This window comes from Mus pahari, chromosome 16, assembly GCF_900095145.1.
Source record: "Mus pahari chromosome 16, PAHARI_EIJ_v1.1, whole genome shotgun sequence".
Lineage (NCBI taxonomy): Eukaryota > Metazoa > Chordata > Mammalia > Rodentia > Muridae > Mus > Mus pahari.
This window is the reverse complement of record NC_034605.1, coordinates 52487389-52504320: the sequence shown is the minus strand read 5'-3', so window position 1 is coordinate 52504320 and position 16932 is coordinate 52487389. Positions and strand designations below refer to the sequence as shown.

Sequence of the window (16932 nt, the reverse complement as noted above, 5' to 3'; positions counted from 1 at the left end):
AAGGCCTGGGCCAAGTAGTGGGAGTGGGTGGGTAGGGGAGCAGAGGTGGGGGGAGGGTATAGGAAACTTTCGGGATAGCATTTGAAATGTAAATAAAGAAAATAATAATAATAATAATAAAAAAAGCCATATAATGTTGGGTTCAGTATAGAAGAGGGCAAGGAATGGCAATTTGGGAAACTAAAGATAGCCGAAGACAAATTGTAATTTGGCCCAGGACTTGAAAGATTCCAAACTCTATAATCACTGATGCTTTAATCAGTTAATTAGTCTTGCAGAAGGTTTTGTCTTGGAGGTGTGGCTTCTTCCTGGGACCGTTCACTCACACAACAGTTAGCACGTATCAAGGCATAATTGGTGAGTGATCGTATGTGAGTTATGGTGTTCCTAAATGGGCACCAACCCGTAGGGCTATACAGGGTCGCTGAGATAATACAAATGACCATGGAGATCGCTGTTAATTGGACTGGGGCATGAGCCGAATTCAGGTTGGACAGTCTGTTTTAAGGCCCCCATGCTTTTGACCTAGGAACTCTTAGCTTTTTCCCATTGTAAATATATAGACCGAGCAACTGAATTTTCTTTGTTTTGAGTGTGATCCTCACCTCAGAATGGTGTTATACTATCTGTTTTCCTGCATGGTGGTATCTGTTTTGGGGGACAGGCTATATAACCCCTGACAACTTGAACTGAAGACAGGTCAGTTTCTTCATAGACTTCTACAGTCTAAAATTGTAGTCTGGGAATTGACTCCAGTATCCTCCTGGCCTTAGGACCTTTATAGGTGTTTATGTCTTTCATAGTTATTTCATGGTTATTACATAGTTATTTCATAGTTATTACAAAAGCTCAAAAGAGCTTTTGTACTAGGAAGGCTTCTCCACAAATACAGTTGAACATAAGACTGCTCTGAATTTGATTTGAGCAAGGAGTTGAGTGGAGATGTGCTTTTCAGGATGTGTTGTGCCCAAAGATGAGTTGTGTTCCTATTAGTGGGACTGCTTAAGATTCAAATAAAATATTTTAACTTCACTTTTGTTACCATAGGCCACTGAATTTCAGAGCAAGAAAGTGTTAGGCACAGCTCATAGGTTATTCTGCATTAATGTACTTTAGGGATACAGAAAAATATGAGAAGAACTGTTAACATTCTTTGGAAGACTGAATACTGCAAATGAATCTCCAAAGAGACCGTATTGTTTTTCACTTTTAAATTATGCAGGCATTTGATGACTGCCTGGTTTTGCTAATAATGTGCTGCAGAAAGTGCGCTTCCCTTGGTTCTGTTGAGAGCACTCATTGTCTCTCTGAGCCTTTTAAATTTTATGACTCTTAAAGAATCACTGTCAAGTAAGATGTTGGAAAGAATTGCAGATAGCTGTGGGATTAACAGAACCTGAGGGATCAATTATATAGTCCTTGTGAATAGTTATAGTTATTGGTTGGAAAAAGAGGGACAAAGGCCTTTTTAAATTTTTGTTACTTAGAATTCTGATAAAATGAAGTTTTTTGTTTTTGTTTTACTTTAGTGGAGTTTGTATGTTTGTGTATAGAGGGCTAAAATCTTGCTATTAACCTTGTTCAACTTGACCTTAAACTTATGTTCCATCTTCTTCAGTCTCTTAAGTATTTGGATGCAGTCATGTGCTGCCACACTTATTGTGTAGGTACTAGAAGTCTTTTATACAATTACTAGGTGAGAAACTGAAGAGATACCTCAGCAGTTTAGAGCACTTGTTACTCTTACGGAGGAACTGGGATCAGTTTCTGACATCACATGATAGCTCACAACTATCTGAAACTACAGTTCCAAAGAACTGATGTCCTCTTCTGCCTGAATGCACATGGTATACATGCAGGAAAAACACTCATATACTTAAAAGAAATCTTTAAAAAATTAGAGTTGCTAGGTCAATGGAAATGCACATATAAATTTGATTGGTAGACTTCGATATCTTCTGAAATGGCTTTACCATTGTGCTGGTCAGTTTTTAGTGGCCACTGAACACAACCTAGAATCAACGGGGAAGGGAGAGAGAATTTTGAGATCATACTAGCCTGGGAGCATATCTGTGGGGGATTGTTTTGATTGATGTGGATGTCACTGTGGGTGGCACCATCCCTAGGCAGATGGTCCTGAACTATATAAGAAAAACAGCTGAGTACGGGCCAGTGAGCAACCCAGTAAGCAGCATTCCTCCATGGTTTCTGCAGGAAGTTCCTGCCCTCACTTCCTGCATGATGAACTGTGACCTGAAATTGTAAAAATTTTTTCTCTTACAAGTTGCTTTTGAAAATGGTGTTTATCACAGCAACAGAAAAGAAACCTAAAACAAACGGTTTTGTTTATTTTTGGTTTTGTTTGTTTGAGACAGGCTTTCTCTGAGTAGCTGTGGCTGTCCTGAAACTCACTCTGTAGACCAGGCTGTCCTCGAACTCAGAAATCTGCCTGCCTCTGCCTCCCAAGGGCTGGGATTCAAGATGTGTGTGGTCATTACCCTGCTTGTTGTATATGTTTTTACATTTAAGATTGCTAGGAAAAAGCCGGGCGGTAGTGGCGCACGCCTTTAATCCCAGTACTTGGGAGGCAGAGGCAGGTGGATTTCTGAGTTCTAGGCCAGCCTGGTCTACAAAGTGAGTTCCAGGACTATACAGAGAAACCCTGTCTCGAAAAAAACAAACAAACAAGAAACAAAAAACAAACAAACAAACAAACAAAAAAACAGAGAGGGCTGGTGAGATGGCTCAGCGGTTAAGAGCACTGACTGTTCTTCCAAAGGTCTTGAGTTCAAATCCCAGCAACCACATGGNGGCTCACAACCATCCATAACGAGATCTGACTCCCTCTTCTGGAGTGTCTGAAGACAGCTACAGTGTACTTACATATTGTAAATAAATAAATCTTTAAAAAAAAACAAAAAACAAAAAATAACAGAGTTTTGGGTATTCTTTCCCTAAAATCAAACATTCCACTAGAGGGAGACATTTAACTGTCAGAAAATTAGAAGATTTAAATAACATGCTTCAGTTTTATAAATGCTTATTTTTCCAAAATAAATATTAGTACAATTTTAAACCAAAATGCTGATCCTAGTTAGGGTTACTATTGCTGTGATAAAACACCATGACAAAAACAAGTTGGGGGAGGAAAGTTTGGTTTACACTTACACATCACTGTTCATCATGGAAGGAAGTCAGGCAGGGCAGGGTCCTGGATGTAGGAGCTGATTGAAAGGCCATGGAGGATACTGCTTACTGGCTTGGGCATGGCTTGCTCATTCTGCTTTCTTACAGAAGCCAAGACCACTACCCCAGGGGTTGCATAGCCCACAGTAGTCTGGGCCCTCCCCCACAAATCACTAATTAAGAAAGCTGCCTACAGCTGGATCATATGTAGGCATTCTCTTAATTGAAGTTCCCTCCTATTGGATGACTTTAGCTTTTGTCAAGTTGACATAAAACTAACTGGCACAGTGCCCTTAAATTCTATTAGTAGAATGTTAGAAACATAAGATGAGAAAATCTATGTAGAGAGTATGAGTCATTTCTTCTGTTGATGCAGCTCTTGTCAGAGGTGTTTGGAACATAGAATTAATTTCCTCCAGTTGACTGCTTGTGAATTGTTTTAAGACCATCAGAACAAGCGTGCACGCAATATCAGCTTTCCATAGTCCTTGCAGGATAAGTCAGATGGGTGGGAGTTTGTAGGATGCTGAAGGGTATTTATATAACTTCTATCCTTGAAACAAAAGTACTAAAAGTAGGTACTTTTTTAAATGAAGAGAATATAATTTCATCATGACAGGCTTTAAAAGTAACCCATTTATTTGAATATTTTAACCCACATATTGAAATCTTAATATGTTGTCTTTCATGTTGGTACAGATTTTTGAAAGCAAAGAAGGTATCTCTCAGCCCAGAAAGGCTTGACCCAAGAACTTAGGTGACCGACTACTAATCAACAGTGGCCAAAAGTCAACCTGAGACAGTGTCTTAAGTCTTCTTCTTTTCTTTTTCTTTTTTTTTAAATTTAGAAGCTGTGCTTACTTTTTAAATGCTCAGCAGTGCCTCATGAAATAAACCGATTCCAGAATCAAGGCAGAGAAACAAAACAATGGAGTTTTGTCTGCCGTGTGACCCAGATGGGAGAGTCTTAAGTTCTTAAGGCTCTTGTCAATGTTAGATTAAGTGGCAGACAAAGGAGGAATAAGCAGAGTCAAAGCAGATTTGTTAAGGAAAAATGAGACATTACATAAGTTAGAGAACTCCTCAAGAAAGGCAGAAAGTGCAAGCTGTGTGTCTAGTGGCTTCTTCTAGGGCTTACGACAGAAACTGGACAGAGACTGAGATAATTTTGTTGCAGTCTGCTGATTCTCTAAGTATATCCTTGGGCCAAGCAGAAGGGGAGCCAACAGGCTCTGCATGATGACCACATGCTCTTTGCCCAGTTATGGTAGTGATTGCTTGCTGAAGCCCATTTCTGACCATGTTTAAGTTTCTTTATTAGCGGCCAACCTTTTTGGATCTGCTGGCTGCCACTAACTTTGGCTACCATTGCAAGTTGCTCACCCTGTATTTGTTGCTGGGTCCAACTTTGTCTTGTGTCATGCTGCCTGTTGACTGAATTATCTGTACCTACCCATGCTGATTTGACCACCTGGCAGTTTAACTACAGACTTTTCCCCTCGCTGCTTATGGGAAACTGACTCCTGTCTTAAAATTATCTTTCTAAATATTTTTGGTGATAAACTAATAGGTTGAGACAAGGTCTCTCACACTGTAGCCTAGGCTCATTTAGAACTCACTATGTATACCAGGCTGGTCACTTACTTGTGCCAGTCCTCCAGCTTCAGGACTCAGGAATGCTGGCATTGCAGCTATGAGCTACCACACCCGACTCTAGGCTTCTTTCTTAGGGATTTCTATTCCTAGTTCTTAAGTTACAAAAAATTCGCTGAGACCTCCTATTAAAAGAACATGATAGAAAAAAATGACCTGATCAGACTGCAAGGACATTAAGGTAGGGGTGTTTATAAGGCCATTTCCCTTATTTATCGGTTCAGAAGTGACATGGTTAACAGGACCAATGGCAGGGCAGGGATGAAGTTAGCTTCATGCTGGCTAAGCAGAAACTACAACTTTGTAAGAGATGTGCAGGTCAGGGCACTGAATCCCAAACTGACCTGCTTGTGTTGATGGATGAAAGACCAAAATCTAACACGCAGTAAGCACGCACATGTGCAGGGAGGGAGGGAGAGAGTTTTGTTTTCCCCTAGCCTTTCTATGTTTTCTTTTTAAAGATTGTATTTATTTACTTACTTATTTTACTTTATGTGTATGTATGCCATGTCTGTGCTTGGTGCTCATGGCATCCAGGAGGCAACATTGGATCCCATGGAGTTGGCATGAAAGAGGTCATGATTCACCATGAGGATGCAAAGAACTGAATGGAGGTTCTCTGCAAGGGCACACAGTGAAGCTTCATTGAGATAAACCTTTTATTTTTTTTCTCTTTTTTTCTGCCCTAAGGAAGCATTAATCTGCTTTTTATTTATTTCCTACTTTGAATATTTCATGGAAATGGAATCACATAACATTTGGTTTCTTGTGTCTGTCTTTTTTATTTATCATGTTTTCAAGGCTCATTTTGTTATACCATGTGTTAATACTTTGGTGGGGCAGAAGTAATATCCCATATGCAGATGTACTGCTTTTCGTCCACTTCTGCAGTTGGGAAGTTGTTTTCTCTTTTGGATGTTCTGACTAATGCTGTATAAACACTCGTGGGAACGTTTTCAGTGGATATGTGAGTTTGTTTGGCTGTATGACTAGGAGAGCAGTTACTAGGTCAAATGGAACTACTAGGTAGTGATGGTGTGTCCATCATTTCCTCTGTGAGTCTGATGAGACTCACATAGGTAAGAACTTACATGTTTAATACAGTGTATTAACCCCAGGGCAATTAACAAATAGGAAAAATTAAATTGAACATTTCCAGACCAATATGACTATTAATTTCTGTATAGTGCCAAGCTGAGATACCTTATTTCAAAGTTGGCAGCATAGCTAAAGTTGACAAGAATCCATATTGTAATATGTGTGTATGCATGTTTGTATATGTATATATGTTTAAAGGACAATGATAACAATATATTATGTATCAATAAATTACTATTTGTATATTGCTTTGGAGAAATTTCTATTCAAGTCCTTTGTCCAATTTTTAATTATGTTGTCTTTAAAATTTGAGTTGTAAGAATGTCTCTGGAATATCACTAAGCATGCTTATGCACTCCTTTAATCCCAGCTCTGGAAAGCAGAGACAGGTGGATCTTTGTGAGTTTGAGGCCAGGCTGGTGAGTTCTAAGACAGCCACGGCATGTACCGTAACCACCCTACAGATAATTTGAATTTTTATGTAATTATATTTACTAGTTATTTCCCTATTGTTTGTTTGGTTGAAAGTTTATAACATTTCATTTCTTCTAATATTTATGTTGTCGATATTCAATTTAAGTAATGAATTTGGAAATCATATTAGGTTTTAGTAAGTACTGAATATATATCATTTAATTTACTTGTCAAATAGCCAATAACTTATAATTTCCTTTCAATTTTTGATTTACATATTTTCAAATATTCTTGTCTTAAAGATAATCTGCTCTTGTACATAAACTTTTTATCTTTATTTTAGACTAAAGAGAAGAAATCTTCTATTATAACTGACCTCAGCATAATAATGGAGCCCACAGAATATTCAGAATTAAGTGAATTTGCATCTAGGTGAGCTGTTTTATAATTTTTTAAAAAATAATTTATTTTTGTGCATTGAAGATTTGCCTGCATTTGTGTCTGCATGAGCGTGTCAGATGCCCTGAAACTGGATGTGGACAGCTGTGAGCTGCCATGTGGGTGCTGGGAACTAGACCTGGGTCCTCTGAGAGAACAGCTAGTGCTCTAACCACTGAGCCAGCTCTCCAGCTCCTGACTTACAAATCTATTGCTTTCTGATTTTTTTTTTTCTCCATAGGTTTTAAATTTTTCTTTAAAATTTTTTTCTGTTTCTAAATACATGTTAAATAGTTTTTCTTTTTAAAAATTTTGTGTATAGGTGTTTTCCCTGGATATCAGTTTATAAACAATGTGTGTACAATGCCTTTGGAGGTCGGAAAATGTCACTGTATGTGTATGCTGATCACCTTTTAACTGGAGCTTTTCATACATTAGTCCTAAGTTTGGTTTTGAGACTGGGTCTCTGTCTGACTCTTCTACCTTAGCCCCTTTAGTAGCTGGGAATACATGCCAAGCCATAGATATATTAGAGCTCATATTTAACAAATACCAATCTCTGAGCCATTTTTGAGTTCAGGTATGCTGATTAGTTTATAATGGGCTAATTTTTCTTGAATTTTTGTCTCATAAATTTTGGTTGGATGGTAAGCATTGCCTGTGGGAAAGCAAGCTGAAGCAAATATTGAGTGACTTGTGCCAACCTTTTATCATGTTGTTAATGTGGTGGACTAACTCGGTGTTAATAAACAGTTGAAGTGTATTTGGGATTATTATTATTACTATTTTAAAGATACCTTTTTCGTTACATGCATGTGTGTTCACATGAGTTCAGAAGGGCGGTAGCATCAGATGCCCTGGAGCTGGAGTTAGAGGCCCAGGCTTGGGTGCCTAGAACCACATGTAGGGCCTCTCAAGTCCTTCCTGTTTACTGCTGAGGCATCTCTGCTTCAGGATTATTATTTTTCTGTGTATTATAGGGTGTGTGGGGGTGTCTCACTCTCCATTACACAGGCTGCCCTAAAATTCTGACCATCTTGCCTTATCTTGTAGACACATTGCACCACTGATCAGTATTGTGTAGGGTCGCAGGCCCAGCGAAGGCATTATCCTTCCATGGAACCAGAGGGTTTTCACTATTGCTCTTCTTCAGAAGCAATTATTCTTTGTCTTAGCATCAGAAGTGATCTTGGGCCTCTCTCAGATGGTTGACCTTCTTCTCTTTTGATAACCATGAATGTTTTTTCTTTCATTGCTTTGCTGTCTCACCTTCAGTTACTTAAAGTCTCTGATTCTGGCAGGATTTTGAGGCTACATGCCTATACTCCAGCAGCAGCTGATCCCTTTTTGCATGTCTATGTTAGTAATAGTTCTTTCTGGAATTCCACCATAGCAAGTCTTTCTGGTTCAGTGCTTTTATATGTATGGTTCATTTTCTCAGAGCTGGGCAAACTATACCTAATAAGTGTTTAAAAGAAATAGCTCATTGAAACATATCCATGCCCATTCTTTTACATACTGTCTATAATTGACCTCATGGAATACTGACATGGTATAGAGTAATTAAGATAAAAATCATATAGCCTCCAATCCTAACACATTTCCTATTAGGCCCTTTGTGAAAGGGTTGGCTGACTTCTGCCATAGGCTCTGTACCTAGAAATAGTACTGGGTTGTATGGCAAGGGTGTGTTTAACTTTAGAAGACACTGTGAAGCTACTTTCCCAAGTGATTACTGCATTGTATTTCCACCAGCAACATGTAAGACTTCTAGTTGCCCACATTCTCTTCAATACTTGCTTATTTCTTCCTGATTTGTGAAGTGGATTCTTTCCTTTTTTTTTTTTTGAGACAGGTTCTCACTAGCCCAAGCTGGTATGGAATTTATGTTCTTCTTGACCCTCCCAAGTGCTGAGATTAAAGGTGTATGCCACCATGCCTGGTTCAACATTTACTCGTTTTTCTTTCTTTTCTGTTTTTAAGCTCCACTGGAGTATATTTGTTTCATGTCCCTGATTGTTGGCTGTGTGTCTTTACATGTTGCTGTCCAGTTGTCCTCTTCAAAGTTTCATTCTGTTTTTTTCACATTATATAACTTCATTATTTTCTCTCCATTCCTTTGAAAATCTTTGTTTTGAAAACAAGTTCCTCATATGTGCATTTTCCAAGGCATGTAGTTTGTCTTTTTATTTTCTTAACAGTACCTGTCAAATTTTCTTTTTGTTTTTGAACAGGTCATGCTATATGGGGCTATACCAGAGCTCAGGGGCTAGTTTTTATGTTTTCTCTTCTTAAAGGTCCTTTTGTCCTGGCCTCAGCTTTTTTTCCTTTCTCACAGAGTTTTTAAAGCCACGTGTGGTACAGGCTTACAGCTTCTGTTCATTTTTTGCCCTGAAGAGTCAGGTTTTATAGTGTGCCTTCCATTGCGGTGGTAGCCTTAGACACATGCACCTGGGAGGGGCGCCCCTGCCTCACCTCACACAGGTCTGTGATCTTATCCACTGTTGTGTGTGGCACTAAAACCTTAATCCTGGCTTTTACAGGATCTATTAGGCCTCTCCCATTCTTCTATGTATGCTTCTTTTTGTGGGGTGGGAGTTTTTTGAGACAGGGTTTCTAAACTCTGTAGCCCTGGCTATCCTAAAACTCACTCTGAAGACCAGGCTGGTCTTGAACTCAGAAATCTGCCTGTATGCTTCTTTTAAAATTTTGTTTTATATGTATGAGTGTTTTTCCTGCATGTAGGTAAAGGATCTGAGGATATGAAAGCTTAGGTAAATTATGAGGATGTAAGAAAGTGTTTTAAGGTATGTAACTACAAGGTCTAAGGAAGTGATTTAAAGTATATAGGAATAAAAAAATGTTCCAGACTTCTTTCCCTCTCTCTATGCTTTTGTTATACCAAGACTTCAAAAGCTCAGAATTTTGACATTAATCAATGGAGTTCTGATAAGCCATTAATCTAGCTCTGGTAAAGTACTACTAATATAATCACAAGCTCAACATTTTAAATTTCCTTTGGTTGTCTTCTAAGTATCGACTTAGAAATTGTTTCTAAATCATGAGGTAGACAGACAGACCAGGTAACCAAAATGGTTGGATTATATAGAGGGGCAACTGCAAGGAGGGAAGCGCAGCCCAGTACCTGGACTGGAGAAGTTTAGGTTAGGGGCAGGATATGCCAGCAGTAAGCATAACAGGGAGGGACTGAGGGATGTAGAAGAACCTGGCAGCTAGTGTCCACCTTGATATGTTAAATAGGCACCTCAGCCATTCTGGGTTTGAAAGCTAATACAAGGTATTTGTACCATGGGGTGCCTGGTCACTATGAAGGTCAAAAGAGGGTGCTAAATCCCCTTGAAGTGGAGTTACAGACAATTATGAACTGCCATGTGGTGCTAGAAACTGAGCCTGGATCCTCTAGACCCCGTGCTACCTCTCCAGTCTTTTCTGTGCTGCTTTACTTATTTTTTCTCTTAGTATATCTAGGGTTTATATGTATTTTGTATAAAATGTGTCCACCCTTCCCTGAGGACAAGGTCTTTAGTGCTTGTACCCAAACCTATGACATAGTAGGTTTTCAATTAAAAAAAAAAAAAAGCATCATGTTTTTATAGACTTAGTTGATTGGACTGATATTTTGCCATTGAAAAACACCTATTTATTGAGACATCATAAACGTTCATAAGAGAAAACAATTCTTAGGAGACCTAGTTAGTAAACTGCTGGAAGTGGCAGAGTATACCTATGGAACAGTCCTCACAGGCAGTCAGAGCTCTCTTGTCACTCTTCCTGCAAATCACGCTGAATCAGTGTTCTGAGGCCTAACGCCATAGGTATGTTTTGCCAAGTTTGCAACTTTCTTCTTTTCTTTCTTTCTTTTTTGTATGTCTTTGAACTTCATGGAAATGTAGCTTTGTCATTTATACTCTTATCATCTTGCTTCTTTTACTTATTAACATATTTATAAGACTAGTCTGTGTAGACATTTGAAGTTGTATTTTATGCATTTTTTCTTTATTCTTTCTTTTTAATGTTTTTTTTTGTAAAGATTTTATTTATTTAATGTATGTAAGTGCATTGTAGCTGTCTTCAGACACACCAAATCTCATTACAGATGGTTGTAAGCCACCATGTGGATGCTGGGATTTGAACTCTGGAAGAGCAGTCAGTGCTCTTAACCACTGAGCAATCTCTCCAGCCCCCTTTTTCTTTATTCTTAGATGATATCCACTCCTCCCTTCTGTTCCTTCATCTCTTGGGCCCAACACCCAAAACATCACCTTACAATTTATGTCTTCTTTTTGCCCCTGAGTGATCTGTGCTTCCCATTACGTACATGGGTGTGGTGCTGTTCACTGGGCATGCACAACCTACCAGGGCCACATCTCTGGAGAAAATGACTTTCTCTGGGCTAGAGGGTTGGTTCAAGGGCACAGAGCACTTACTGTTCAGTTTAGCACCATGTTGGCATCTCATAACTGCCTGTAATGCCAACTCTAGGAGAACAAAGCGCAGGCTCCCTGTCTTCTAGCTACACCTCTGTGATCAGAAGCGATATCAGCCATCAGAGCACACAGATGGCGGAAGCTGGGAGTACAAAGGTTCGTTTTTTCGTTTTTTTGTTTGTTGGTTTGTTTTTTTTGTCTCTGCCCAGGTTCCCATAGATAGCAGCTGCTGTGCCAAGAACTGAACTTGACTGAATGGCAATGGCAAAGTCACACACACTGACAAATATATATAATTATATAATTTATATAAATATTGTGTGTGTGTATGTACTTTGCTATTGCAAGTATAGTCTGTAATCCCCATTAATCATGGATCTTCTATTTTCTCTCTTTATGTTATAGTTTTCACACAAACATAGTGGCATGCATACATTGAAATTTCCACTAGATAACATTATAACTTCTTTCCTCTCCTCTCCTCTCCTCTCCTCTCCTCTCCTCTCCTGTCCTGTCCTGTCCTGTCCTGTCCTGTCCTGTCCTGTCCTGTCCTGTCCTCTTCTTTGTTTAGAAAAATCTAGCCTGGGTGGCCTGATACTCCTTTTACAGGCTAGGCAAGCCTTGAACTCACAGAGATCTGCCTGCCTTTGCCTTAGGAGTGCTGGGATTGAAAGTCTGTGTCACCACACCTGGTTATTTTAATTGTACATCATTTAAATAACATAAGAGAACACTGTTTTATTTCCAGTAGAAGATTGTCTCTTTACAGTTTCTGATGGAACTGTTTTGGAATATAAACCACATGTTCAGTATCCTAGCTGTGGTACCCCAATACTCTTTAAGCACTATAGGGTTTTTTATTTTTGTTTTTGCTTGCTTATTTGGTTGCTTTTTGCAATGGTAGGAAATGATCCCAGGCCTTATCTACTAAGGAAATGCTGAGTAATACCAGAGCTCTGCGTTTTAAAGTGTGCATTTTACCTTCTGAAAGTATAGTGGAGTGATTAGTTTTCTAGCATGCCATCTATGGTCCAGTTTTTGTACTTGATTTCATTTTCTTCTTTTCTCTGAGATCTATGATACAATCTAAGGTCAGATGTTTACTTGTCATGTCTCTAACGTCCTTTTATCTGGAACAGTCCAGGACATTTGCCATTTCTGATTTTGCCATCTTTAGAAAATAGAATTTTTTTCATTTTTTATCTTCTCTTTGAAAATGTCATTCAATGCATTTTAACAGTATTCATTCTCTCCCCACCACTCCTCTTAGATCCACCCTCCTCCCTACTTGGATTTTTTTTTTTTTTTTTTTTTTTTTTTGAGACAGGTTTTCTCTGTGTAGCCTTGTCTGTCCTGGAACTCACTCTGTAGACCAGGCTGGCCTCGAACTCAGAAATCCGCCTGCCTCTGCCTCCCGAGTGCTGGGATTAAAGGTGTGCGCCACCACTCCGGGCTCTCCAAGAACATTCTTTTTATTACTTGATGTGCATGCAGAAAAGCAGTTTTTCTGTAGTAGAAAATTTTCAATCCTAATTAAGCCTTTATAAAAAGACATACAATCCAAATATTTTATTTATAAACCATATGCCTAGATTGTGCTATAATAACTTTTTCCCCAGCTATAGAGTATATCTTTAATTTTTTCAAACCTTATTTTTAAAGATGGTTCTTAAACACTTTAACCTCCCATTTAGCCCACTACCTATCATAGGTAGTGAGAAAGAAAGGATATGGGAGGTGTGGGGGGTGGACCTGTTTAGAAAGATTATTTGGAGCAATTCCCATCTGTGTTGTTGGCAGTTCAGTTCTCAGGTTAGCAGCAGCAGCTCTATCCACTTGGTGGATTCTGGATAGCAACAATGGTGACACGACCTAGCAGAGAGACAGCCAGGCCTCAGCCTCAGCTCAAGTCTGCTGGAGGGACCAGGAAGAATGCCGGAAGTTCTTGGCTGTGCCTCTCTCAGGGAAACAAAGATCAGCAAAGACTGGATACCCACAAGCACTGCACAGCTAGCTCTATAAGCAAGTGAAGCTTAGCTCCCATCACTGTCCCATACCCTCCAAACAAAAAATGTCCTCCACATGTCTTGCCTCAGCACATGCATCTGTCTCAGTTGACATCGCTCTGCCAATCAGCCTGAGTCCTCCAAAGCAGCAAAAAACTGCAGCACACCACCAGGAGTTTTTTGGTGTGTTTCTCTCTGTGGAGTCCCAACAAATGCAACCCAACAACATGTACATGCATGTTGTTAGTAAAGAATCCTTATCACATGTCCTTTCATGTGCTTGCTTTAGCAGAACATCCTCTCTCCTGTGTCTACTTCAGTGAAACATTACTTTATCAGGCTGCCTTAGCCTTTCACACCTGTGTCCACTTTTTTTTTCTTCTTCAAGACAGGGTTTCTCTGTATAGCCCTGGCTGTCCTGGAACTTACTCTGTAGACCAGGCTGGCCTCGAACTCAGAAATCTGCCTGCCTCTGCCTCCTCTGAGTGATGGGACTAAAGGCGTGCGCCACCACGCCCGGCTTACCTATGTCCACTTTAATGAACTGTTCCTTCAAGTGTTCGCCCCAGCAAAACACCATCCAACAGACTTTCCAAAGAACCCTTAAGTTTCTACTTCAATAAAGCCCCTTGTTACTGTTGTTTTTCCTGGCCAGTGGCTTTCTCCTCCTCTCTGTCTCTTTCTCTCTCCCTCTCCCCCTTTCTTCCTCCTTCCCTCTCCCCCTTTCTCCCTCCCTCCCTTCCTCTACCTGCAACCCCTTCTCGAACCTCCAGTCCCACCTTTCTCGCTCCAGTGCTCAATCACAGGCTCTAGTCCTTTATTGACCAGTTAAATTGGGGAGAAGGTTCACATGGCATCATTTGAGTACCGTCAAGCACTAGTTCCCAGGATTTGCTTGTAGTGCCCACATCTTACATCATAATTGTTTCATAATAGTTCCTACTATATGTTGCTTATTACTATAAAAGAGCCTTTTTAACTAGGCAAAAAAGGGGAAATGTTGTGTGTTGGCCTGATGCTGCTTATATTCTAATGCTAAATACTCCTCAGTGCTAAAAATTCCTCAAAAAAATTTTTTGTAGATACTGCCAGCTTACCTAGTTCCCAGTGTGCTTTGGAGAGGCTAATTTTAATTCTGGCCATTGGTCTCCACTGTTCCCTTAGCAGAGAGGTGTCTTTCAGGGACAGTGTAATTGATACTCCTGATCCACTGTTTTAAGGGATCATACGTAAAGCTTTACAAGTGAGGGAGTAAAATCATAAACATGCTAATTGATGAACTTTGGGACTATAAATACATACACTGTATCATATACAAATATACATATCTGTGTATATTTGTATATATATATGTGTGTGTATATACATATATGTGTGTGTATATATATGTATGTATGTCCATTCTTGCTAGCCCTGCTCTCCCACCCTCTAACGATGTGGTTGGCCTTTCCAGTATCCAGCTATCCAGCCCCGGCTTGCTGGTACCTAGGGTTCTCACTCAAGAACTTGTATAAGATAGAAAATTCATGTAAAAAAAAAAAACCCCCATTATTTAGCATTCATCAAATAGGATTTCCTAGAGGATGTGACATTTGAGTGGTTGAAAGTTGAATTGGTTCAAATATTTGAATAGGGCATTCCAGGCTAAAATAGCTCTGGCAATTAGTATTAGCTGTCACAGAAAAACATTCAAGTACAGGGTTCAACATTTAGGAAAACACATGTGAATAGAAAGAAAATAAGAAATAAATGTAAAGTAAGCCTGTAATTTCATGCTACTTATTAATCATAGCATATTACTCTTAACAGAGCAGAAGAAAAAAGAGATTTGCTCATGTTTTTCCGAAGTCTGCATTTTTTTGTGGAGTGGTGTGAATATCGTGAGAACACATTTAAGCATTTCAAGGTAAAGTCTGAAGTCTTTGAATATAAATATATACAAAAAATGAGCTGGTATTGATTGTGGTGAGTCAGAGCTCTCTTTTTTCTTTTCTTTTTTCTGGACAGTGTCTCACCATGTAGCTCTGACTATTCTGGAACTATGCAGACCAGGCTGGCTTCAAACTCGTAGGGATCCACCTGCTCTGCCTCTCGGGTGCTGAGATTAAAGCCATGTACCAAATTTTTGCTTTAAATTTCAAAGAATAAAGAATATTGCCAGCCGGGCATGGTAGCGCACGCCTTTAATTCCAGCACTCGGGAGGCAGAGGCAGGCGGATTTCTGAGTTCGAGGCCAGCCTGGTCTATAAAGTGAGTTCCAGGACAGCCAGGGCTATATAGAGAAACCCTGTCTCGAAAAACAAAAAAAAAAAAAAAAAAAGAATATTGCCACTGATCTCATAAATTAGCAATCACTTGGAATAAATGGATGAGAAACTTCTGTATAAATATATAAATAACTGATATAGAATTTTATTTTGACTCTTCATTATAGTCTGACTTACTTGTAAATTCTGTTTTTGAAAATTCCACCTTTTAGGAATGCATAAATTACATGAATAAATATGTATATTTATAAAGAATATATAGTACCTGGTGTGGTAGTGTACACCTTTGATCCCCACACTCATAAGGCAGAAACAGGCAGATCTGCATGAGTTGGAGACCAGTTTGGTCTCCATAGTGAGTTCCAAGATGGCCAAGACTATGTAGAATGTTGACTGTGTCTCAACAACCCTATTTATATATTGTTATAAAACAATATAATCTAAGTTGTTCTTCGATTTCTTGAGAGACTTGAGGTTCTTGTCATACACATCTTTTACTTGTTAGAGTTACCCCAAGATATTTTATATTATTTGTGACTATTGTGAAGGGTGTTGTTTCCCTATTTTCTTTCTCAGCCTGTTTATCATTTTTATAAAGGAAGGCACTGATTTATTTGCTTGATTTATTTTTATATCCAGCCATTTTGTTGAAGTTGTTTATCAGCTGTGGAAGTTCTCTGGTAGAATTTTTGGGGTTGCTTATAACTTCTGTGCTGAACTGTTTTGAACTGCTGGATTATTGTACATCTTGAGTATAAATATTGAAGCATGATTTTTATGAAGTAATGGTTTTAAGTCTAATGGAAATGCTTTAAAGATTGCTTTAAAAAAAATGTTTAGGGGCATAAGCAAAAGCTGTTTGTCTGTGTTCTAATCCCTCCCATCCTACTTATTTCCGTGGCATTGTTATTAACAGCTATGAGCCCACACGAAAACCTGTTCTGCGTGAATCAGCATGAATCACATTTCAAGAGTCTAGTCCTTCAGTAACCTATAGCTATTATTATTTTAAAGACGGTTACTGAGCCTCTTGTATTTGGGTTCAATTCTTTGTTTATTATTATTAAATGCATTCTACTTGGTTGAGTTAATAAAATCTGTCAGACATCAGGCTTTCTCCAGAATAAAACTAACAGAATGAAGTGTGGAAGTTTCCATACTGCAGTCCCTCAAGTAATTCTTATGATTTTGTTCTATTTCTTTAATATATTTCTTTCTGGGCACTCTAATTTTATATCACTTATAAGTATGTAAATATGGCAATATTATTATTTGTTTTATTGTATTTTTATAAAAAGTCTTGAAGTTAATAGGTATGAGTCACCTTTCTTGGTTCTTTTTCAACATTTTTTGTTTGTTTATATGGGGTCTTTGGATAGTCTATATAAATTTTTAGAGTAGATTTCTTTTTTTTTTTTTTTT

General features: G+C 38.8%; 1 protein-coding gene across 1 annotated transcript in view; it reads left to right on the top strand.

Moving 5' to 3' along the window:
- The window catches only part of Cenpp (centromere protein P), a 185731-nt gene that overhangs the window by 7091 nt on the left and 161708 nt on the right, over positions 1–16932 (top strand). The window contains exons 4-5 of the mRNA XM_021216036.1: positions 6695–6783; positions 15053–15149. Coding sequence (XP_021071695.1) covers positions 6695–6783; positions 15053–15149 — 186 coding nt within the window. The remainder of the gene's footprint in view (positions 1–6694; positions 6784–15052; positions 15150–16932) is intronic.